Source organism: Neopelma chrysocephalum, unplaced genomic scaffold (assembly GCF_003984885.1).
Source record: "Neopelma chrysocephalum unplaced genomic scaffold, ASM398488v2 Primary Assembly neopelma1_42, whole genome shotgun sequence".
In the NCBI taxonomy this organism is placed as follows: Eukaryota; Metazoa; Chordata; class Aves; order Passeriformes; family Pipridae; genus Neopelma; species Neopelma chrysocephalum.
Window position 1 is genome coordinate 2,598,981 of NW_020897700.1, and position 24,851 is coordinate 2,623,831.

General features: G+C 42.3%; 1 protein-coding gene across 3 annotated transcripts in view; it reads right to left on the reverse strand.

The window, feature by feature from the left end:
* LNX1 (ligand of numb-protein X 1) overlaps positions 1–24,851 on the reverse strand; it is a 73,164-nt gene that overhangs the window by 6,665 nt on the left and 41,648 nt on the right. For all 3 annotated transcript variants that reach the window (XM_027676385.1, XM_027676386.1, XM_027676387.1), the window contains 5 exons: positions 18,196–18,398; positions 15,158–15,529; positions 10,015–10,152; positions 4,119–4,296; positions 1,997–2,219 (listed from right to left, as the gene is read on the reverse strand). In XM_027676385.1, the coding sequence (XP_027532186.1) occupies positions 1,997–2,219; positions 4,119–4,296; positions 10,015–10,152; positions 15,158–15,529; positions 18,196–18,398 (1,114 nt within the window). The remainder of the gene's footprint in view (positions 1–1,996; positions 2,220–4,118; positions 4,297–10,014; positions 10,153–15,157; positions 15,530–18,195; positions 18,399–24,851) is intronic.

Here is a 24,851-nt window from a genome sequence, read left to right on the forward strand (position 1 = left end):
TCAGTTCAATCAAAGGGTAAGCGCACTCATGCTGGAAAAGACTGAAGAATCTAATAGTACCTAATGATCGATCACAAACCTGATCCTCACACGGCCCTACTCAACCAACCAGCTGCTAGTAAGGATACAGTGCGCCTTTGTTACTGGCACATCTAATGAGCGTTGGTCCCTGTCTTAGGACCTAGTCTGACGTTCAGAGCAGTGTACCCGCTGAGCATACCAATGTTTCTTTGAAGGAGAAGGGCCATGCTGTGCTCTGTGCACAGCATTGCAGCTGGGGATAGCGTTACAATGAATTCCTGTCTTCAGCCTTGCTGACACTGGAGCTGATTTTCCTTCAGACCAAAAGGGTTAGAATGCCTTCACACAATGCAGCCTTCAGATGAGGGAGGATAGAGTGAACTCTGAGACTCTTTTTAAAACGGGAAAACCACCTTTTTTTTTCCCCTAACTACAAAGTGGAACTGACTGATGCGAACTCTGGATGCAAGACTGCAGTACTGTGGAGCTCTGTTCTTCATCTCCACCACCTTGCTAAGGACATGGGAACTTAGGTAGCTGTGGGTGGGAGATCATGACCAGGCAGTTAAGGTTTTCTACACAGCCCAGTGAAGGTGGCATAGGCAGAGTGCAGTTGTTTCAGTCCATCTAGCAATGGATGGTGACAAGGCAAGACACAGCATTGTAGATTACAGCAGCTATAAGGCCTCTAGTCTGCTGCTGTCTCTCTGCTGGGAGCACTACCCATACTCTAGTGCCTTCACAATGCTGCTGGTCAAGCTCAGAAGTGCAGGAGAAGTCAGCAAGAATGAGGACCTCCCTGGACTTCCTGTCTGCAGAGAGACTGGGTGAGGAAAGTTTACCATTGCCTGGGGTAGCAAGTTATGGGTCATCCGTTCAATCCTTTTTTTTTTTACTGCTTTTCTTTCACAGGAATAAGTACATAGTCCTCTCCACTGGAGGAGGAACCTTTTGCCTGCGAGTGACAAACACACAACCTGCCTTCTGCTCTTGCAGTGCTTCAGCACATGTTATGCCATCATTAGCCTGAGATCAAGCCCTGAAAAACATCTGTCCCTCACAGCAGACCTTGCTGCAAGGTGAATGAGCTCAAAATGGCTCAGCTAGAAGGAGGGAAAGCATCTAACCTGTTATGCAAGAGTGGGAAATGAAGAGGAGTCCAGAAACTGTGCCTAAAGCAAAAGCCCACCTGTTCTACAAATCCTCTTTTCGTGCCCTCCCACAAAAGAGAAAGAGAACTGCTGCCAGGGTTAGGAGTACGGACAAGAGAAACTTGTAAGCAAAATTCTGCATTCCTTAAAATTGAATACCAGTTTCGATTCTGAGATGCTAACTTTGCATATTCACAGATTCACGTCCTCATTTTATGCTTTACAAAATGTCTAGGAAGCTGTAGGTATTACACTCTGCTCACCAAGTGTGTTTGAGAGAACAAGACATGCGATGTGGCTTTTATTATCCTAACTGAAATGACAACACAGCTGCTTCCTGTGTATGACAAATGTACTTCTTTCAGCCGGGGGTGGGGTTAAAAGAGGTGATTTGGAGATACTGGCCAACTTCACGCACTTTGCAACATCTGGGTAAAGTCAAACAATTCAGCTGGATTTGGCTAAGGGGTTGTGAAGCTTGAGAGCTGCAGGAGGGGTAGCTCTACTTTCTGCAGGGTGGTCGAGCCTGGACCCCAGAAAGGTCCTGTATCTCCGCAAGGTTTTTCTTTCACTCACAAAGTGCCAGATACATTTTCAAGACAAACAATTCAAGATCCTATCCTCCCCTGCAAGGGGAACTGTATGTCTATTTTGCCACGTACACATACCCATTTACAAAAGGTATTCAGAGTCAAGTGTGTGACAGAGCCTGGATTTAATTAAGATGTCAGTGCAATGAATCAAACAAAAAGAAAGAATTGCCGGAAAATACAAATCTTTCCTCTCACTCCCCTTCAGCAAGAGGATGCAATCTGTGGACTTACCGTGGCAGCCCCAGCCACATAACCCAGGATGGTGACCACTCACTGCTGCTCTCCTGCACGGCCTCAGGGGGTGGCAGGTGATCTTGCTCCTCCTGGGCTTCGCATGCTCTCATCTCCAGGGCTTTGAGCACCACTGATGAGTTGGTGTTCTTCAGCAGGGCGACGGCCTCACTCCGGCTGACTCCTGTCAGGTCGATCCCGTTCACATTCAGGAGGATGTCACCTGAGAGCAATAAAACAGATGATAAAAACCCCTGCAAATGTTTCCAGGATCCCCTCCCCAACCCCACAAACAAGTGAGTCAAAGCCATGGCCAGGAACTTGCTGCCTGATGAGGCTGTTTGTTAATCCTATGGTTTAACGTGGATGTGAAGCATATGCTAGTAAACATGCCACAGGCATGAGGGAAGGTTCTAGGTCCCTGTATGCAGGAGTATTGCAAGGCTGGACAGAGGATTTGGTCCTGGTTTCTTGCCATGTCATATCCTGCATCTGGAGCCAAATGAACAGCTAGGGTCCTGCTGTACCAACAAGCTTTGGTACTGGCACCTAATGCTAGTCCACGTCTCCGATGTCCACTTCCAGCTAAGAACTTTTGTACTCAACCTGACCTTGAAATGTGACAGCTCAAAGGTATTTTTCTCCCAGCTCTCCCTAAGCTGAGGACTGCCACTCCAGCTGGGTCTTTGTAAAGTTTGCTTTGTGGGAATAATGTGTTATGATTTTCATATTAATGCCTGTTTGAAGCCAAAACTTCTTTCTGTGTGCCTACATTTATAATGTAGGCACAGCAGCTTCAGAGAAAAATGCAAAGATGACCTCAATCACTACAGGGAGAACAATAAAGACATCATTAATGTCATGCATGCAGCCACAGTGCCAAGTGCTCTACTACCCTTGGCACCAGGCTCTCACACCAGCTCTTCCTTGGGTGCCCTCTGCACTTGGCCTGCAAGCTTCTCCAGGTAGGGATGTATTCCCCAGCAGTCCAGGCAGTGCAATGTGAACATTAACCTCTTCTTGTGGTCTGCCCCAATGAGAAGGGCAACTGCCTAAGAGCTGCTCTAAGCCATGGAGGTCTGTTGCACTGTTATAACATCACATATTCATTTGTTTCGAATTTTATCAAATTAACAAGGCTAAATTTTCCATGCTACCTCATGATAAATAGTTTTTGGAAAGTGTATCCCACTGAGAGGCAGTCATTTCCCAGCGGGAGGAAAGGGGAAACCTGCTGTTTTGCTCCTGTTGTCGTGTTCTCACGTGGGTTTTGATGAGCAGACACAAAGGGGAGGTTCCCATGTGTGCCAGTGCTGGGTACTGAGACCCAGGCTTGTGGGCCCCAGCTGGGCTGCAGCTATTCTGCCCAATTTCTGGGTGCCTTCCCTCCCCTCACACTCAGAATTTCCCTCCAGCTTTTCAGGGAGTGACTGGACTGAAGCCGAGCATAGGGAATGAAGGGCAAGTGAACTGTGTGGTTGCTGGATGCAGGGTACTGAGGTACTTGGCTCTTGAAGATGCAACATCCTGAAATCTGAGTTTTATCATTCCTCTACTGCCCATCTACTCCCACAAAACCAACTGGTAAGAAATGTTCCTCATCTTACTCTAAAGGTTTATTCATGCAGAGGGATGGAAACTATTAACTTTATCACTGCTGTATCAGGAGCCAAATGGAGTTATGAAGCCAATGGTTCCTGATGTGATGTTAAGCCACAAGGCACTAATGTTGCTTCATATATGATGGGAATTCTGCTCCCGTATATTTCATTCAAAGTCATGAATACAATGACAAATAAGTACAAACATTTACATTAAAAACACATAAAGGTCGTACAATGAATACCTCAGTAGTTAGGAGAAGGTGGTGCAAGCTCATTTTCCTGTGAAAAACTATTTATCTTTTTCTCTACCAGAGTATTCCTACATCCTACTTCACAGAGATGGATACTGTTGCATATTATGCTTTTTCTGGTAGGTGACTTGAGACCCTCTAACCTGATGCATCCCAAAATCTATAAGATGGCTAAAGATGCCAGGGTGTCATGCTCTCTCACTATCCCTCTGTTTCTCCAAAGAAACCCTTGATTTAAAGCAGACTTTCAAAATCCCCTCATTTTACCTGTTTTTATCCTGCTGTCTCTGCTGATAACTCCTCCAGGTTCCACACTTATCACATAGATAGGCAAATCCCACTCCCGGTTAGATGCTCCGCCTGCTACAGTCATTCCCAGCGATTCTGCGTGATCTTTCCGGACAGCCACCACCTTCTCATGACAGGTGACAGTGTGAAGGGTGCTCTGTGACGGAGAAAACAGCAACAACAAACACAGTGGGCATGGTAACCTCCCTGACACTTAGGCATTTTCTATCGAAACAAATATTCATCAAGGGAATATCAAAGCACTTACCAGATGCCTGCCACACTTCCTGATGGCAGGCAGGATTCTCTGTGGGGCTTAGGCATCTGTGGAGTCAGAGCTACCACCAAGATAACTGTGCTTTAATAGTTAAAATCAGGCACTACTCCCACCAAAATCAGAATTGCTTTAGTGCTAAGGCTAATACAAGCAGGTCTTTGAAATGTAAATAAGGAACCTGATTTAAAAAGAAAAAAAAAGTTCTTTATAATAATTTCACTAGTCATCTTGATATCTTTGACTATCAGGTCGTGCTTCTTATCTTACTGCTTGCAGTCTGTGCATCATCTCTATAATTAGTGAGAAGTAGTTCTCTTGGGTGTAAGAAATAAAATTATTTGGGACATATTAGACGATAGATGTTCACTTTCTCTTCCATATATCTGTGTTTCTGTGTAAGCTACGGGTGGAAATACACTTGAGGAACAAGTGTTTCTGTTTAGGAAAAGAGAAGGGCATTTACAGTGAAGAGCCAGCAGCTTCCAGGATGCTCTTCCCAGTACTTGTACTTAAAAGGTCACTTTGGGATGGCCACCTCTACTGTCTGAGGACAGTCATCCCCATATTTCTCCCCCGATCAGGGAAAATTACATACACACTGCTGGTCATGCAATAACTATAGAGTATGAGTGAGGGTGAAACAAATCCACAAGATGCTGCAGGATGGAGAATCAACGTGAGCTCCAACAAAACCTGTGAACTGAATGTCATGTGTACAATGCATTCAGTTCCTACGGAAGAGTTCAAAAGACAAATAAAATCTGGATTTAAGTGTTAACTGCTTTGCTTTCCTTAAGTATTTCATTAGCAGTACTCCTGGCATCTGCTCCTGACAATCCCAGTCTCTCATGCAGGAACAGCATCATCCATTCCAGGCTCATATGTAGATATAATAGCACGCTTCTAAAGACATTTCAAATGTATACTAAACCCCACCTTCTCATTCACAAGTGTGACCTCACATTCATAATATGCATCTATAAAACTCAAAGCCACATTAATCTCTTCTTAAAAATCTGACATCTCACAAAGACATTTCACCTTGTTTCCTGCAGCACAGAAGTGGAGCAGATGAGTCCACAATGTTTTCCTAAGTGACAATGATGGACAAAGGAAGATTACAGCAAGAATTCTTTATGGGACTAGAGCAGGCTATGTCTTGGATTTGTGGATTTTTAACGGTCTGTTTGGTGGAACTAACTCCACATCAAGATTTCCGTGATGCAATATTGACAACAAAACACAGGACTGTTCAGGAGCTTAGCAAAGGATCTCTACATGCTTGAGAAGATGAACAGTGGCTGCCACAGAACGCCAGTAACAAAAAGGCAAAGAGTTCAGTGGAAAGAGGAATTGTTTCTGTCACCAGGACGAAAACCAAACGCAGTTCTTTGGACATATCAGACCTGGTCCATGCAGAACACAGTCACTGTGTCAGTATAACTGGGCTTATGGCTTGCAAAAGAATCTAAAAATTTCTGAAGATTTTAAAACCTTCAGAATATAAATGTTCTGATCCAGATAATTTTAACCTTTCACCTTTGTCTTTAAGGTGTAAATGTTTTAAAAATAGTAGTTCTATCCTTATGAAAACTAAACTTAATGTTTCATCCATGTTTGTGCAAAAATGTCCTTTCTCCCTTGGAAAGGAATGGCTTTTCATCAGGAAAAGGCCACTCTCTGAAGCATGTGGGATAGGGGCACTTCTAATTTTCACAAAACTGCAGTCTGAAATTTTGTAGCAAAACATGAAACCGGAATTCTACCTGGGGCTCCAAGTTACAGAGCAGTCCTGTTACTTATCCATCAAGTCTCAGACAACAAAACCATTAGAGCATTAGCTAGTTCATCACTATTTTTTGAGGAACCAGCACAGAGAGAAACAGATTTCAAAGCAGTGCTTGGCAACAAATTGTCCTGTTACATTTCAATGAAGAATTATAAAGGTACAAGTACTTGTGTGCTCTACCACGAAGGACCAGTTTTTCCTTGAAACTATTCTTCCACATATCATTTTTTACACGGCTGCAAATAGAAAGGAATTGGGGTGACTTGGCTGAGGCAAAGGCAGTGATGAAAGGAACATAAAGCCTTTTTTAGTAAACACACGTAAAGCTTGCTTGGAGGTACAACTGATAGTGAGTAAACCAGTTAAAAGGCAGTGTTTATCAGTGACTGCATTTCAATTCATTCTCTTCTAAACAATTGTCCTCTGTCATTTTGAAGTGACCTTGGAGGTCAGGAGAAGAAAAACATAACAGTTCATCTCCTCCTCTTTTTATTTTTTTTCCTTTTCTATATATTTACTGGAAAATAAATATTTACAACAGATTATCTCAACATCAAAGCTATGACACGTGTCTTGCAGGCAAAAGACATAGCTGTGTCTTTGGAAAATGTACTTCACCTGAAGGTTAACCTGCTCATATGGTCAGGAAACACTGCCTGCTTGAGCAACATCTTCTTTGCTTTAAATACTAGACAATTTGTTAGAAAAGAGTAAGAAAACAGTTCCAATTAAAAACAAGTGTTATTTAATTAATGGCAAAGCTCCCAGTGACTTCAAAGGAATTGAATCTGGCCTGTTTAAGCATTACAGCCGGGCTTTGCAACCTCAGCTGCACAAGAAAGTGTTTCTGATATCTCCTCTTTTCTGAATCCAGGCAGCAGCCAGAAGAAGTTTGGGCTGTGCTTCCCCTAACTCTGTACACAGGAAAACAGATCCCCAAAACACTGTGCAGGACCAATCTCTTGGCACACCATACACCCGGCATCACTGCCACCAGAGAAGGACATGGTCACAATGTCCTCCTCTTATGCAGCGCCTTGTGGGCCACGTGGCTGGTTGCCACTGGCCTGAAAGAGAGCCACCTCCTCATGGCTTACAGACGGAGGCAGGCTCTCATGAGGCCAACATCGTGGCCAAAAGAAGTTCCTGGGCCCTTGTATGAGCCAGGCGGCTGCTAGAAGCTAGAATTTATTCTCGATGCTGAACACAGCCAAGGATAGAGAGCCAACTTCAGCCCATGTTTTCATATATGCTCTACAGCAAGAGCAATTTCCCTCAAAGAGAGCATTCCTGACCTGCTAATATCACCTCCTACAGTAAGCTCAGGGGACAAAATACACCTTAAAATTAACCAGAATTCAAGTCAGCTAGCAATCTTTCTATTAATCACACCTAATAAAGCAATCCCACTGATGGCAGCAGGTAGCAGACTTATCAAACCACACTCATGAAACCACACTCAGGAAACTCCCCTGACAATGAAGTCCAGCCAACAAGCATTACCTTGGTTTTGGGCAAGAGCACGTGCTGTATTGAGGACACTGTACAGGCCCCTTGGCTTGGAAGCATTACTCCTGTACTAATGTCTATTTAAAACAAATAACATTTTAAGTCTGGAAAAGCCTACAGTTTAAAGATCTTGAATTACAAATGATGTTCAGTTAAACCTTCAGCAAAAAATAATGAGAAATTCAAATTGACACATTCATGCCCTATAAAAGGGCAACTAACACTCCAGTAATGTTTGTATCAAAACAAAAGCCCACAGTGCCTGAAGCTCATTATGTCTACTGGGTGTACTGCTCTCCTGATCTACTCCCAGACCATTTTCTCTGATATAAGCCCTCCACTTGACACACACAAAGCTAAAGGGAGATAGAAACAGCTCAGAATTTTGTTTTTGGCAGCAATCTTTCCTGGAAAGTGCCCAAATAGTGGCACTGAACAGAAGCCCACAGCAGCACACCCACTCATGTGCTTATGTAGTACTCATCTCTTGTGGCAAACTGGAAATCCCCCCAAAAGCTGTGGCCTATCCAACAAAAGATGATTCATTAGTCTTTAAAACCCTTAGTCATTAGTCTTTAAAGGACTATTGCAAAGTCAATATTGCACCTTCAATCTCACAGCTACCCAAAATAATGTCAGATTTACCAAGAGCTCACCTCTACATGTGACCCCTCAGGCCATTTATGGAAGACAAATCATCTTCCCAAATAATCCCACATGGCATCAATTAATTGGATGAACATGGTAGAACTAACAGGTGCTTGGAACTTCCATAGAAATCATACAGTAGCAACACAAGCTGATTGCTTTCCTACACATATCTCCCAAAGGGCATCATTACTTCATTAGGAAATAATGCCTTGCATATGCATGATTAGTTGGGCACTTCTTGCTACCCTGTAGTAGCTACTGAGCATTGACTCTGCTCTCTGGTTTAACTCCTGCTGATCCAGTCCTACCTAACAAGGGCTGTGATTGGGACTTCATGGAAAAGGAAAGCTAAAAATAAATACACGTTAGCATTTTTAACACATAAAACCATTGAACAACATAGTTTTAAAAAACCTGCAAAAATGGGTGTCTTTTAACATTTGTAAATCCAGAGCTAGACTTGCCTCCTTGGTGACAGCTGTGCACCCAATGTCTGGTCCAAAGGTCCCTGTAAGGACAAAATTGGCTGCCCATCAGGCAGAATGAATTTAAACCCTGCCTGTGTACCTCCCTGATGCACCCCTGGCACAGATGGCCAGGGTCAAGCTTGCATGGGTTTGCATAGGTGGTGACATACAGAGCAATTAATGCAAATTAGCCAGGCATGTGACTTTAAATTCAGTGAAATAAACAAATTTAGTTCCTGCAAGGACATGCCTTGTTCTGTCTAAAGTGCAAAGAATAACACTGAGTAAACTCATAAAACATATTTTCAAAGCTCCAGCTACACTGGTTTCTACTTTAAAACCTCATATGTTTAACCATCAGCATCTCTCTGCCTTATGCAAAGGGCATATTGTAAGTCTAAATGCACTAAGCACATGTAACCAGGTACACAGGAGCAGCTGGAGGGACAGTTTGGTAACCACAGCCATATCTGGGCGAGATGGCTGCTCTTTTGCTGTGTCCCTGGGTTGGGTCCAGCCATGCTGTGCAGTGCCGGCCCTCACAGCCCTCATAATGTGCAAGTTCCAGCTGCTGCCAAAGCAGAACCAACACTTTGGGTCCAAAGCTCCCCAGAAAGTCAGCATGCTTGCAGCGGCCAGGCAGACCACAGCTGCTCTCTACCACCAAACCGCCAGCCAAGTCAAGGCAAGGGTATCTTAATAAATGAGCAACAGACTAGTAATTACCATAATTTTCAAGCAGCTTATGCGAATCTTTCAGGCCAGCACATGAAAGGTTTTTGTCTGAAGACTTTGTTTCAGATGAAGAAACTTTGGATAAACCTCTTCTGTTTGTTGGAGTGCATTGCCCTGTGCTGGCTCACATTGTTGGCCAGGTCCATGCCCGTGGCCAGGATGATATGGCCAGGTCCATGCCCGTGGCCAGGATGCTATGTGCACACCAACCCCTGCCTGACACTGCCCATTGCCTTCTCCTTCCCTCCCCACCTCAGGCAGAGCCAGGGCAGAACCAGTGGATAAATAATGAGGAGCACAGCTTTCATGTTTCCATTGTGAAGTGAGACATGTTTTTCTGGTGATAGAAACCAGGGACAACACCCTGAGACGTGTAAACACTAGCTGTCCTCCCATTCCCCTGTCCCATGGATGGCAGAGAAGCCACACGCACTCACATGCACTCACCTTGCTGGGGTTGTTTCTCTCGGAGGGACAGGGCTGCGGGCCACTGCCACTGCAACTCCAGCCCGTCTCCTGCAAGATGTCGGGGGTCTGCTGCCGGGTCTGTCGTGACACGACGAAATGAACCTGCTTCTCGCTGGCCTGTGGGAGGAGGTACAGTGTGAATCGCACTGCTCTAGTCAATAAACCCCTGCACCTCAGCACCACAGAGTTCATGAAATGTGGGTACCATTAAAGCACGTTTGGATTTTCCACTAATGTTGCAATGACATAAAGCAGTAGCATCAGTTCAGGTCAATAAAGTTCATAAAAGTTTCCTGCCAGGCAGTTATACTTCTATCGAAAATCTGGTGTTAACTCAAAAAAACCCTTCTTATCTGCCCCAAGTTTGGCTGGAAGCAGTAATCCACCACAGCGCACCACAGCTCTCACATACACCTGTGTACACCACTGCAAAGCAGCACGTGCCTGCCACAGTAGAGAGATAGACAACCAGAGCTGCTGCGGCCTGACAGATGGGAAAGCTGGGAAAGATGCAATTAACCCTGAAATGATGTACGTGCTTAAGCCTTGGCTGGTAAAAGTGGGGACTAAACAATTTAACTAAGTTCACCTGCATGCAGTGAGTGTGACAAATGTAAGAAAGCTTAAAGAAATAAATATGCAACCATTTCGAGAAATAAAATCATACTGCACTAGAGCGTGGAGAAAGAGGGAGGGCACAAGGAAGCACACAGAATAAGGGAGTTTATTCTTGGTAGAATAGCTTTGAAAACAATTAACCCAAGCTCAAAGTGCTTCTAGGCACTTTTTGCACAATGCAGTCATAATACTTATGTGCCTGAGACATGCTGCAGTGCTTCTACTAAGTTATGTTTGTGTATTATTTTTAGGGTGCTATATGTGTGCCTGATACTAGTGTTAATTTTGTGTACAGGTGGCTTTTTTTTTCTCTTATTGAATCAGCATTGTATCCCTAGAAGCAAATGGCTTTATTCACCCCTCTGTAAGACTCACATGAATCTGTTCAAAACAACAGTGTTACAAAGATAAAGCTGAGAAGACTGGGGTTTAGCTGGGTAAATCATAGAAGTCAGCCTTAGGGGCAAACCAACATACTGAACTAAAATGAAGAGCAGTGTAGAAATAACCTCAACGCTATAGAAGCATACTCAGAGGATGTAAAAATTAATCCTCTAATCTCCTCCCCTCTAGGCTAAAGACCTTGGTGTTGTGCCAGGCAGGAGGGGCTCTTAAGGACCAGTTTCCAGAGAGACTCCTACCTGCTTGCTCTCAGGTTACATCCAAGGGACTGCTCAGTATTGAGCATGGAGCCCCCACATAAGCACATCTGGAGATCTGATCCCCCTGGGGCTGCAGTTGCAGTGCTTGTTGGTACCACAGCCCCGGAGGCATTAGACCTCCTGGCTCGCTCGCTGGCACAGTGACATGCCCTGCTCTCTGGAGAGAAGCTCCAAGGAGAGATGGCATTGAGCAAGCAGCTGGAAGCCAAACCCAGATCCAATTGCGCTGTTGAAATCACATCTCCCACAGACAACGAACAGAAGCCAGAGGAAGCCTCTGGGATTTTGGGTTTTGTAGCTTGGTTTGTCTTTTCTGGAGCTTAATTCAATAGTAGTAGCTGAAAGTTAAAACAAGCTTTTGAAAAATGTCATTTTAGTTAAGAAAAAGCAATCTACTTCTAAATCTCTAACTTCAGGCCTGCAATATTCATGTTCAGGCTGTGCTAATTCCAATAATGTAAAAAATGTGCACTTTGTTGCTTTCCCAGTATCTTGGGGAATACTATTTTTTTACCAGAAACTCATATCTCCACAGCTTCATAATATATCATTTGGTGCATACACACATACTTCGAAATAACTTTCTGGATATTTTTACCAGACCTGTTTTTATGGAATATTAATTTGAGGACTCCAAACTCAACTGGTATCCAAAAGCAGAATGCTGTATCTTGTCAGAAAGGAAACCATCCTGGTCCCTAATTTGTAACATGATTGAGATGGAACTGAACAATACAAGATTAAACCTCCCAAGGGCATGTGGCCCCATGAAAATCCAGTTTTCTCTAAAATGAACAACTTCACCTTAACGCAACTTCTTTTTAAAACTCATCTGCTGCCACATGGTAAGCCTCAAAGTTGGTTATTTAGAGAAAGGTTGTAAATGTGATTAATTCTCATAGAACAACTAGCAGAAGTTCAACAAGAGTCTCTATTGCAATATCACATTTGTCTCCAGGTCACTCAAGTTGAGTAGTTTCTCAGAAGTCCAGAGTGTTTTAAAAAGTTATCCAAACAATAAGACCAGCTTTTGTATTTACATACAAATAAAAAGCCATTAATGTTTCTACTGATCAGAATATTCCTTACTGACTCATTCTGATCCCTCTCTCTCTCTTACCCCTCGCTTTTTATACAATTCTTTTTCTGTATTTTATGCTGAAGCAAGAATTAAAGAAATTATATTAGCTTTGAGACTGAGTGCAAGTAATAGCTGAAACAATTGACTATAATTGAAATCTGTATTACAGCCAAAGCAAATCAAGCAGGAAGGCAGAGACATGGTGGCAACTTCTGAGCATCTAGTAGGCAACTGCATATTGAAAAGAGGAAGTAGTGCTGCTCCCAGCAGAAGTTGCCCCATCTCTAACAGGGATGATGAAACGTGGATACACTCCACATCACAACCTGCTTGTCAGAAGCAGTTGTTGTGATGAAGAGGGGCTCATGAGTCCACGACAGCTGCTCCGAATTGCGGTAAGGGAAAGAAGGAGAGATGAGGGTGAACATCTGAGGTCGGTAAAGTCTGGCTCAACCCATGCAGCTTGGCTTGATGTGCTCACACGAGCACCCACTGACCTGTTACCTTGTTCCTTTTCTTGTCACTCTCATGGAAAACAGATGTGGAATGTCATGTTATTTAGATTAAAAATGCCACTTCTGACACAAGACCATGACTAAAGATGACGTGACAAAAGGGAAGCAGCAAACTCCCACGTGTTCGATGTGTGCACGTTCCTAATTAGCACTTACACATTTTATTCATTTCAGTTCTTGTGACTGAGCTTATAAACAGCCAGACATCTAATCTACTGATTAAAAACTGCTTCACATATGCTAATGTATAATTGCTATAGGCCTGATTAATAAGCCTTGTCTCAATTATTCATTATTTAAAAGTCAAAACTATCAGATTCCACAGAAATCTGATGTTCTTCCAGTTGTGCTTAGTCCAACAAGCCACCACCTTTAATGAATGTTAGTTCTGTTTTTAAAGAAACCAATGGTGTATTTGTAGCTTCCACCACGACAAATCAGAAGACCTCAATGTACCGCAAGTGACACACTGAGGTCTCAAGAGCCAGGTTGCTGTTGAGAAATCAGAGGACATAGTGAAATATCCCTTCGTGTAAGAAGCAAATGCAAAACATTTGTGGCTTCAGTATAGCGTTTTTTCTCTGGCATAACATGGAAACAGGAAAGGCAAATGATAATTGATGAAAAAACATGACAAAAAAGACACAGGTTCTGGGAATTTTGCATTAGACAAATGTGATTCATGGAGCTCAGACCAATGCAATGTAATCTTAGCTGTTTGGAAATCTGAATATCCCCTTTGATGGGCATGTTGTTTAAATTCCCAGGGACCTGTGTGTATTTCAAGCATTATTATGAATAACATCCACTCTTTGGACCCCAATAAGGGCTTTAGTTGAGTTTTTAAACACTTGTATGTGAATGGTTATTTCATTAGTAATTTTTTCCATTTCATCTGTAGGCTGCATGTGTTTTTTGCTTATGAAGCCTTGTTTTGCTTTATTTTGTAGCCATAAAGAACTGTTCCAAGAATACAATTTTTTTCAGGAAGTTTTTCATTCCAGACTTGTTGCCCTCAGAGAATTTAAACCTTTTCCCTTCTGCCTTCTGCTCTCAGTTACTGAGATACATAAGGTAATCCAGGCAGATGCTGGACCAGAATTTCAACAACTGGCATTATGCATGGGGATGACATTTTCTTTACCTAAGCTATAAACTTCTTAATAAAAGTTGGCTACAACCAACTGTGAATCTATGCTAACAGAGGAATCCTTTCCACAAAATGAATGCATTTGAATGTTTCTTTCAGTCCGACTTATATTACTCTGATTATACCTTTCAGAAAAGGGGAAGCAGCCAGCCTGATTTGACATCTTTTTATTGAAGCCCATGAAATTCTTCAATATGTGAACACTCTACATGCCTCCAAATGGAACTTAAAAATGCACAAGTATAATAAGTGCTATAAATATGAGATAAAAGCAACAAAAGATTCTTGGCTTTGCTTTTTATGTTGAAGTTTTCTAAAAACACCCATAGTCTGTAAACAAAGAAAACAAATGAAAATGGTTCTGGAGGGGAAATAAGGCAGAAGCTGACTGATTTTGTAGCTAGGAAAGGCACAGGTGTTTTTTTTTGTGACAGTTTGCTTAGTGCATTGCAGAGGCATTCATTTAGTTCTCCACAAGCATCTAAATAGAGATTTATAAAAACCAGAGCTACAAATCCATTTTTCCAAAACATCTGGATTTCTATATGCTGGATTTAGGTAAGAAATACCTATAAGGAATGGACTACCTTCAGTCGTAAAACACATCCATGGGAAATCACTGAGTTTGGGAGGGTGTTGTTCATCCTGAAACATGCCATCCATTGCCTTAGGCTACTCTGGTTTGCTCTAGGGCTGCACCAGAGAGCACTGTGACTCCTTCTGAGCTGGAGGAGTTAGGCTCCTGCTGGACCCAGTGCTTCCAAGGTGCAGGCTGGCATGCCTTTTGGCAGATGGCATCACGCTTTGATGATGCTCAGAGGATAGAGATGTTTACAGTGATCTGTATGTTCCAAAGCCTGATGGTAGCAGGCACCACTACTCGAGACATGAAAGTCCATGCCCACATTCACCCTTGAAGCCACAGTGAAACCAAGGAGCTTTTAGAGGAGTAAATTCCCATCCAAGCTTGAATGTCTCCTTCCCTCCTCCAAACAAACAAACTCAATGTTTGGCCCTGCTTTGCAATGGATGGTGAAAACACACTGCTTGGTTCTTGTACAGTTCAAAAACCGTGGTCAAAGTGGTGATGACAAACCTGTATCAGCTGGGCTGCACTCTCTGGACTGCCGTACCGATGGTCATGCCCATTGATGGCCAACACCCGGTCGTTCTCCTGAAGCTGTCCATCACGGGCAGCCATGCCGCCTTCCAGCAAGTTGAAAATAAATACCCCTGGCTCATCGGCCTTGCGAACCAGCTTTATTCCCAGCTGCTCATCTGGACTGCTTTTGTTTAGCACAACATGGAAACTGTCATCCCTATTGCAGTGAGCATCAAGGGAAAGTCCGCTGTTTCGGCATCGGTACCTCTGTTCTCGGAGCACCGTCAGTCGGAGCACATGGCAGGGTTGTTTCAGGATTGACAGGGCATAGTTGTGAGGCACATTTTTGATGTCCATGCCATTTACCTGGAAGAGAGAAGTGTAAATCAGCAGCAGGAATTCAGTCTATTCTGAGCTGGCACTGGAGACAGCAGCTCTATTTACACAGATGTCTTCATACAAAGCGACATGTGCTATTTCAAACTGTGTCAAGCAGGAGGCCAAGTCTGCAGTGCAGAACAGCCTTCCCCCCCAGGAAAGGATGTGCTGTACAGACAGTTTCTGCCCTTTTTCTTCCCCTTTCTCCCTGATAGTCTCCAGACAAACATGTTATTTTCCATCTTTCTTATTGTTCTTCCCAAGCTTCAATATCCTTTCATAGATCTTAGTTTTATTCCACTAGCTTCTGATTTCAACTTGCCTTGGCAACCTTTCCTTTCACTCACACCACTTTCCTGCTCTTTCTCCTCTTCATTATCTCCCAGCTGTTCTCGGTACAGTAAAAAAAAAAAAAATGTTCCCCAGTAATGAATCTCTAATTAAAATTCAGAAAAGAGCCTCAAGTAGAACTTTAAATGCCCTGGATATTTACTAGCAATTATGATGATTTACCACACCAGAAATCAGACTTTTTATGTTTCTCAGTGTTTACCAGGTAAGATTTAACTCAGATGACAGTAAAACTGCATAACTACCACTTTTTTAATTTGGATGGTGAAAAGAAAGAGCTTCCAGTCAATCCTGTCATGTCCATATGTGTAAGAATGACTAGGCATTGCACTTTATATTGCCAAATAAAAAACAGTTGCAAGATTGTAACTCACTGCTGGCTGGAAAACCCTAATCAGACAAGTTATTTCCACATAGTTTTACACTGCACAGATTGAACCATTTAAATATTAAGAAATGTCTCCAAAATGTAACAGAAATGGTCCCCAGCATGGACAAAAGCATTTGGCTGCTGTTTGCTTTTGCAGACTGCCTGTGTGGGCATGATGGGGCTGTCCCTGCTACAGTCTGGTGGGGGGTCTGCACCTAGAGAGACACACCTCAACTTACTTTAAGTTGCCAGCTTGGGTACCATGAACAGCATGAGCTGCAGCAGGATGGGGCTGAAATTCCTAAGAATCCTCGGTAAATCCCTGGGCAATAAGCCACAGCTGGGGAGAGCTGAGCTGGGCCCATTCGTGCTACAGTCACAGCTTCATAGTGCAGTTTGCATGTGCCCTGCAGGAACAATTTTGTTTCAGTGGTGCCAGTAACTCTGCCACTCTGTGCTGGCACCAGGACAAAAAGCCTCCATGAAAAGCACAACTGAGTGACACTTATCCAGCTACTACCCGGAACCACAATCCAGAGGCATTTTTATACACTACTACAGTGAAGTATGCCCACATTGTGATCCTGAGAAACCTCTTCGGCCAGGGTCTGTCTGACATGAAGTAGAAGGCATGGCACAACCTTGGCATGCCTCAAGTGTCCTCAGATACCAATGGGGTCAGCAAAAGCTAGGGAAGCATGGTGGCTTATAGGTGGTGCTCTGAACTTCAGAGGATTGTATCCTTAGTAATTAGTCATATGGAATATGTAGTAGAAAAAGTCAGTAGGACTAGGGGAACTACTCACTAACCCTACTAGCTAGGCATGCCAGAGCAGGCTGTGGGATGGACATCGAGAGTCCAACCTGGAAGAAAACCTGGAGACATGATGTCAGATCTTTGGAGTCCGTGCAACTTCCAGCTCCTGTAGCCTTATCCCAGCTAATGCCACAATGGTTAGCCTGGGCATCAGCACCAGTCTGTCTATGGCAGCATGACCTGGCTACAGTGAACAAAGCAGCCTGCTCTCAAATGTTTACTTCTAATTTGGAAAATATGGGTGAGCTGCAGCTGTACCTTTGGCTTGCAATGTGAATGTACCTGTGCACTCCAAATACACACCATCGAACTGTCAAAGCAAGGAAGGAACTAGTATTTTCTGTAGTCACTCTTCTCTTCTAAGGACTGATGCATTAATATAATTTACCATCCTCACTGAACTCCAAGTCGCTGGGGCAACTGAGAGTGCAGTTCCCATTCAAAAGCTGTTGCTGATGGGATGTAAAGATGTAAAGATATATGATCTTTAACCATCTGGCCCAATTCTTGTCCATCTCCTGTACATTTCTATAGAAGTAGGAGCAGAAATAGCAGTCAACAGCTAATGCCTGGAGACTGCTCAAGTTGTTCTTAAAGATTTCACCTGGGGCTGCTGGTGGAGCAACACTCACAAAATAAAACGGGCAGTATCTAACACTCCTATGGTATTGAACACATCATACAGAGGAGCTAGATGCTGAAATAACACTCATCAGCCTCCTGTCACCTATCCTGGTATAAGTGGGATATGAGGCAGTGGAACCCTCACCAAATGAGATTTAGGCCCACAGTTCAGTGGAAACAAACTGGACAAAAAGCCCAGTCTCTACTGACAGAAACAACTTTTGCACCACTGGGTCAGAAATGCCGACGGTCTATTGTCCTACATTGCATTTTGGATCTACCATGTTTGAGGAGAAATCAGAGTGGCTTGTCAGTGACTAGGAAACAGAAACAAATCCATGAACTTCAAAAACTGTTGAAATTAATGAAATCATTACAGCATTTAGAGGAACTGAATGTATTTCTGCATGCAACATTGCAAATATAATTATAATTGACTTACTCTTATTCTTTGTTAGGATATTTTTATGTTGTACCTCCACAGTACTGTACCTTTAGTATCATGTCTCCAGGCAGCAATCTTCCATCTCTGGCAATTACCCCATCTCGATAAATATGCTGTATAATAATGTGAACCAAGGGGGTCTCACTGCCTCCCACAATCCTAATGGCCAGACTTTCATGAGGATCGGTACGGCTGATTTTAATGCAGGTAATTTCCCCATCTGGAATCAGGTGATACAACCTGGGAAAACCTGGAAATGCACATAAGGTATTTATTTGACATCACAGCTTTACTTTGTTGAAATATGCACGGCACAAGCTCAAGTACCTGCCAGTTAGCCAGACTAGGTTTTATGCATGGATATGGTTTACAGTAAGAGGGTAGTAAAGAATAGGTATGCTTGCTGAGTGGACTTAAAGGGATCTTTTTACAATTAATATATTCCTTTTTTCCCCCACAAAACACATCCCTAAACCTTTGATGTAATCCAGACAGATGAAATGTACTTAAAAACCGTTACACATTTTAGGGGAACAAAATACATTTTTAGTCCCCAGAGACACCTCAGAACCACACCACAGTTCCTTGCTGGCCCTAGAGCAGATGGGAGTGGGCACCTCAACAAACATCCATCCCTTCTGTGCTGGATTGTACGCTCTGTCTCACTGGTAGCATCCCAGGCTGTTCTCTGGTTTTGGTGCCATAGCGGAGGACTGGGTGCCCTGCTTGTGACATCCAAGGAAGCATTTTATTTATCTTCAGCTAACAGAAGGACAAGATATCTTGGACAATCCAAAGCACACAGTAGTTTCCCTACCAGATTCCTCTCCTTTCATCACTGCTTGAACTCTAGGAAGTAGGAATGACTGGCTCTTAATGTGATGTATCTGTGTTAAAACTACAGTATGCTCAAAGTGCCTGGAGGGAAAGATCTCTGCTGGCCCTGGCAATCTGGCTGTGGGGAGGAGGGACTAATGGTGGGCAGAGGTCTTTTTTGTATTTATAATGCACTGGATAAGAGTATCCTCTTCCAAACACCACTTCACAGCATGTCACTAATACTTTCCTTCCTTCTAGGTCAATTCAAAATTTTAATCCACACTCAGTAGTGAGCAAAGTTGAAGTGAAAGCACCTGGGAGCTTTCTAGCACAGGTGTATCAGCCTTCAATTATTTTGAATCACCCACAGATGAGAGAAAGCTTTTGAATTTTTTGCATGCGGGTCCAATCCAGTGCTTATATGAAAAACCTGTAAACCAAAAAATTAACTGCTAGTATTTTTTCAATAACCTATTTTAGAAATGAAAGTACAGTAATTGTTATGGAATAGTGGTTAAGTGTAAAATGAAAATTAACAGACCAGTATCTGAGATAGAATAAATATTTTCTAGTACAGAATTAGCAGGCAACAAACCAGCAAGGCACCAAAACCTTTTGGGAGAGAGCAAGGAGGAAGAAAGAACAGGAAAAAAATATTGAGAAACACCATGTTGCATCCCTTACCACTTCTTTGATCATATGCTCTTCGGGGTGGGATGCTGTCCTCCTCCACATCTGTAAAAAGCACCTACCGGTAGCACAGACTTGGACTTTGTGGTTTTACAAGAGTTGACAGGCAATAAAAGTCTATTTAGATAACTACACAGCCTTTACCAACCTAATACCCAAGTATTAATTTAGTTTATACTCTTGTAATAGCAGTTTCTGTGCTAATACATGTTTACTTAAGTTTGGCATGCAACTAATGTCTCAGGAATGGAAGGTGCTTCATTTTCCCCATACTCTTCTATTTTCTAAACACTATTGCTCAGCTTATAATTTGTTCAATTCTCTCTAGCCTGAAGGGTGGATTCACTTGATCTAAATCCAGGCCTCTAAGTCAAATGCACAATTTGGTGATCCACTTGCTCTGACTTCCTTTACAGTGCACAGGCACCCAAAGGAATCAATACCCCTGTAACTGTTAAATCACCCCTGGAAGTGCCAAATGTTCTCCACTGCTGCTTAAGAAAAACAAGGCAATTAACTCTGGCATCTCAGTGGGGTGTTTTAAGTCAGATGATACAAGTACTCCTCAAAAATCACCAGCGGCCTGATCCCTGCATCAGAATAAGCATGCAAATTTTACATTCTTAGTGTGGCTACAAAGGTAGCTACGTGTAAAATGCAAATGAAAATCTGGATACCTAGATCTTCTCTGCACACAAATAGCATAAATTAATATATATGTATATTTTGAAGATGACCAAAACATTCCTATAGTAGAACTACTTCCATTTCCCATTGCATGACTCACTTCACATCCTAACAAACCGTGCTTTTTGACTCACACACTCATTTTCCCATAGCTCAATCTGAAAACTTTTCTAAAGGAATTATCCAGTTACATTTCTTGATCAGGGCAACGTGGCAGTGAACAAGTCTCTACACTTGTACAAGACTTACATATATCTTTACATAAGGTATAAACTAGTATAAGTTTCTTTGCATCTTGAACAATGCTTTAACTGGTTTGTTAAGTCTTGCAGCGGCACTTGGCTGACTTTCAATATGAGTTTATGCAGATTCTTTTAGAGGAATTTTTAATGCCTAATTTCCTTCTGAAGTGAGCAATCTACAACAGAGCAAATCTTCTCAAGACATTTTTCTTGCCAGTTTACAAGTTTCTAATGCTTCTCTTTTATAGTTAGCAGGCTGTACTGTCTTACTTCTTCTCTTTATTTGATTTGTGCACTCTATCAAATATAACTAATAAATTGAACCATTTTCTCCAGATGGGCTAAGCAATGAAAATAACTCCATGATCCATTAATTTCTGCTCTCTTCATTGAAGACTTGCCTCTCCTTTTTGTTCCAGACATATACATGGACACTGTATTGCCAACAACCTAGATGGCTGTAAATGAAAGGCCAATGTCTAATTTTTGATAAACTAACAGTAACATCTGGCAAACTAAATGTATAAAATACACAAATACACATTTTTTTAAATAAGAGAATTCATAACAATTTTTCACCATTACAGCCTGCACACACTGTGTGCAGTTTGATCAAAACCTACCACACCTATTATAAGATGATGCCATGTCTAGAAAGCAACGTCTTTGAATTGAATTTTTGAATGTTAACACCATAGCCAGAAAAGGTGGACCCTTCTTCAGCACCTGGTTGTGTACAGTGAATGGGGCCTCAGCAGGCCAGTTTAAGGGTCTTCAGCTCCAACTGGGTTGAGGACTTACACCACTCAGCCTGTTGTGAGGCTGGAGTATCATTTTTCACATACTCCATTTTCCAGCCCTTACAGTCTTATTGGAATTCTCCATAATCTTAGGCCAGGTTTTCCAGGGTCGGAAAACCCAGGAGTATTGCATACCTTTCTTTACCATTTTATATTTCCAGTCCTTAAATATCGAAGAGCTGCTGAATCTAGAAAGGAGACTTTCTGTCTCATTTTTGGTGATTCTTGCAGGTTTTCCCACAGGGTGTTGTGCTTTTGTCACCGGGGGTTGTGTGGAGCACTCTGAATCTGTCAATATAATAAAATGTCATCTGCATTCAGAAAGATTGTGTGGGCTTTTTCCTCAAAAAATATTTCCCTTATACTAGTGTGCAATTTTATTTATATTTTCACACATCCCATTACAGTAACAAATAACATAGGAGAGACCAGCTTTGCAAAGTAAACTCCGCTTGTCTGGCACAAAGTAGGACACCAAACATTCATTAGTACAGTGGTCATGATAGTACTACAAAATTTTAACTATGCTTAATATTTTATCCCCACAGTTTATAATATTTAATGATAGTGTTCCTTCAGTGCTCAGGCTTCAGCTGACTTCTATGCGTACCATGCTCCTCCTGATCGTGCGGCCATGAGTGTAACTTCTGTCTTCCTTCCTGGGATTCAGTACAACAAAGCACCGTGTAAGGTTTGCTGTGACTCTTGAGTCCAGATTAATCAAAGGTCACTGTAAACAAAACTTGTGTCTGTGTTTGCAAGTCCTCATTTAGATCAGAAGGCCTGACTGATGTGAGATGCCAGCCCATCGCCACAAATAATGCTATCTGCAGGGACACACACTCATGCTTCCCAGCATCTGGACACCAGAATTTAAATGAAGCTTGTGTAACCTATTGTAGGAAAATTCTTGTGTCTCTGAATGTCACATGCCCTTGCACTCGTGTGGGACTTTATTTTGCAACACTTCCTTCCCAATGGATTTTCATGCAGCGTTTCATTCTGCCAGGGGTTCGCCATCACTTTGATTTAATGCCTTCCATTAATTCTCCAAGGATGCTGCTCTGATAGAGGGGGCAGGTAGAAAGTGATGTCAGTTCTAACATCTCTTCTTCCTTCTGGACATTCCTCTCAACAAAGGAGCCCTAAAATAACTAAAATTAAACTGTTGTAGAGCTGAATGTGTCTCAAAAGAGTTGTGGCTCTCTCATTTACAGCAGGAAAATTTATCGGTCTGCAGTAGAGGAAATGCTACAGAGACAACCCCCTTCTTTTGGAAATTGCCTGGCTCATCGTTCCAGAGCAGAGTACTTTGAACCAGTTCTGTACAGCTGTTTCGGGAAATCAGAACCGCAACTGAATCAAATCTGGGAAAAACAGGAACAGTGTGGCATTTCTGTGGGGTGCAGCCTTCCTGAGACAGAAGCTGGGCTGCACTGTCTTGTACTGGGGTGCAATAAACCACTCTCTTTTCTGCACATATAGAGCCTTAATGCCATGAAATGCTTGATACCATCTGTGTTTCACTTACCTTCTTTTTCTTCATGAATTTTTCCAAATATTGAAGCATATCTATCCATCTATCTATCTATCTATCTCATATATATGTATGTGTGTATATATACATATATATATATATAAAATACAACAGGATTCCCACCGAACAGTACAAGGGGGAAGTCCGTTCTGTGGTCTTGCCAGTGCCTGCCAGGGCTGCCTTGGTCTTCACTGCTGCAAAGCAATAACAGGTGGTAGAACTGCACCCACCATGAGACTGAGTTTGACTTTGAAAAACATTTGTCATCCTCAAGCAATCATAAATTCAATTTCTTTTACAATGGCTTGACTGCAAAATGGAACTAATCAATGTTTGTGAAAGCCAGAAACACAGCTGTCTTTTACTGTAAAATTGTATAGAGGTTTTTTCAATCGCACCTGCAAATTCCTTCCTCCTAAAACATTAGCTGGTTTGCAACTTGTATTTGTAGATCAGTTTAAATAAAGAGTATATCTCTTTATAGTCTTTCTTGGAAGTGAATTAAAAGTGTAATGCCAAACTAAGAGCATAATGATACAAATAAGCATAGCAAAGCTGGAGCAGTCTTTGCTTGGAGATATTTCATCATTTAAGTAGATTGTCAAGGTCATTTACACTACTAGATCCAGTCAGAGGATATTACATCTTAAATGCATCAGTGCCGTAAGCATGTCCCTGTCACCTTCCCTCACGTCTCAGAATGAAACCATCTCTTTTAAAATTTCTGAATTTTTACTTCAATCCTGGAAAGCTATTTGCAGCTGCAAGTGCTATTAATAAAATTACTTTTAGGTAGATATCATAAGCTTGGGTGCTGCACTACAGAAAAATATTTTTTTGCATGGGTTATTGATAAACACCAAATTATTAAAAATGAGAAAATCTTAACAACTCCTTCCCTAAAATATTTTCTCGTCAGTGTTTGCACTTTTCATTCACATCTAACATTTTATTTGATTTGGACATTTAACAATTCTCTGCTGAAAATGTCACAAAAACGTTTAAACAGAGAAACAAAGAAAGCCTGAATCATTTAAATCCAAAATAAGCACATATAACATTGATTAAACAAATCAAACCATGGGCTAGAAACATAAATAGTGAAGTAATCTTCATTGTGCAGAACTGCTACCAGCTCCAGGTATAAGATAGCATTAGACTGTAACTATTTCTCTGCTGTAATTATAACAGAAACACATTTAACATTATACATCATATTTTTCAATGTCTCTAGGTATCAAAGGGGTTTTCCAAAACCAGTACTGCATTCAGCTTCAAGCAGAATTTGAATATTTTTTCTCCCACATCAGAAATGATTAGTTTGTCTTGTACTCTCACAGTCATATTGCAACTGAGCATTGGCCCAAAAAACACAGCAGCTTCAGACTAAAGGCACCTACACACACTGCAGTGGAATGCTGAAGGTCAATACATAGATACTCATTACGGTTTTCATTCTCAGAGCTCCCTTGACTGAAATATGGGCAAAACACAGATCAAACAGAGACATATGAACTGAGGAAATTCTGAAAACTGGGGTCAGATGAACTTTGAGCGATGATCTGACGGCTCCTTTATCAATAAGAAGTTATCAGCAAGAAGGGTATATATCACTCTGTGCCCACTGTGAGGCTGGCATAGTCGCAGCTTTATTCTGCACATACACTGACTAAACCTGGTGAGGAAAGTTGGCGGAGTGCTGTCCAATCTCCTCGAGCAACGAGGCATGGCTGAGCTGTGGCCTGAGGTGGTCCCAGACATGAACCTGTGAAATCTTGGGAAAGGCAGCAGCAGCTTTCACACTGGGTGTGGGGACCTCTGAGGTCAGGAACCATCTCCATTCACCACCACAGAAGCATCTCCATGCCTGGGAGAGTGGAGTGGCAACGGGGAGACAGACACGTGGGGCTGCCTTTTCTTCAATGGGT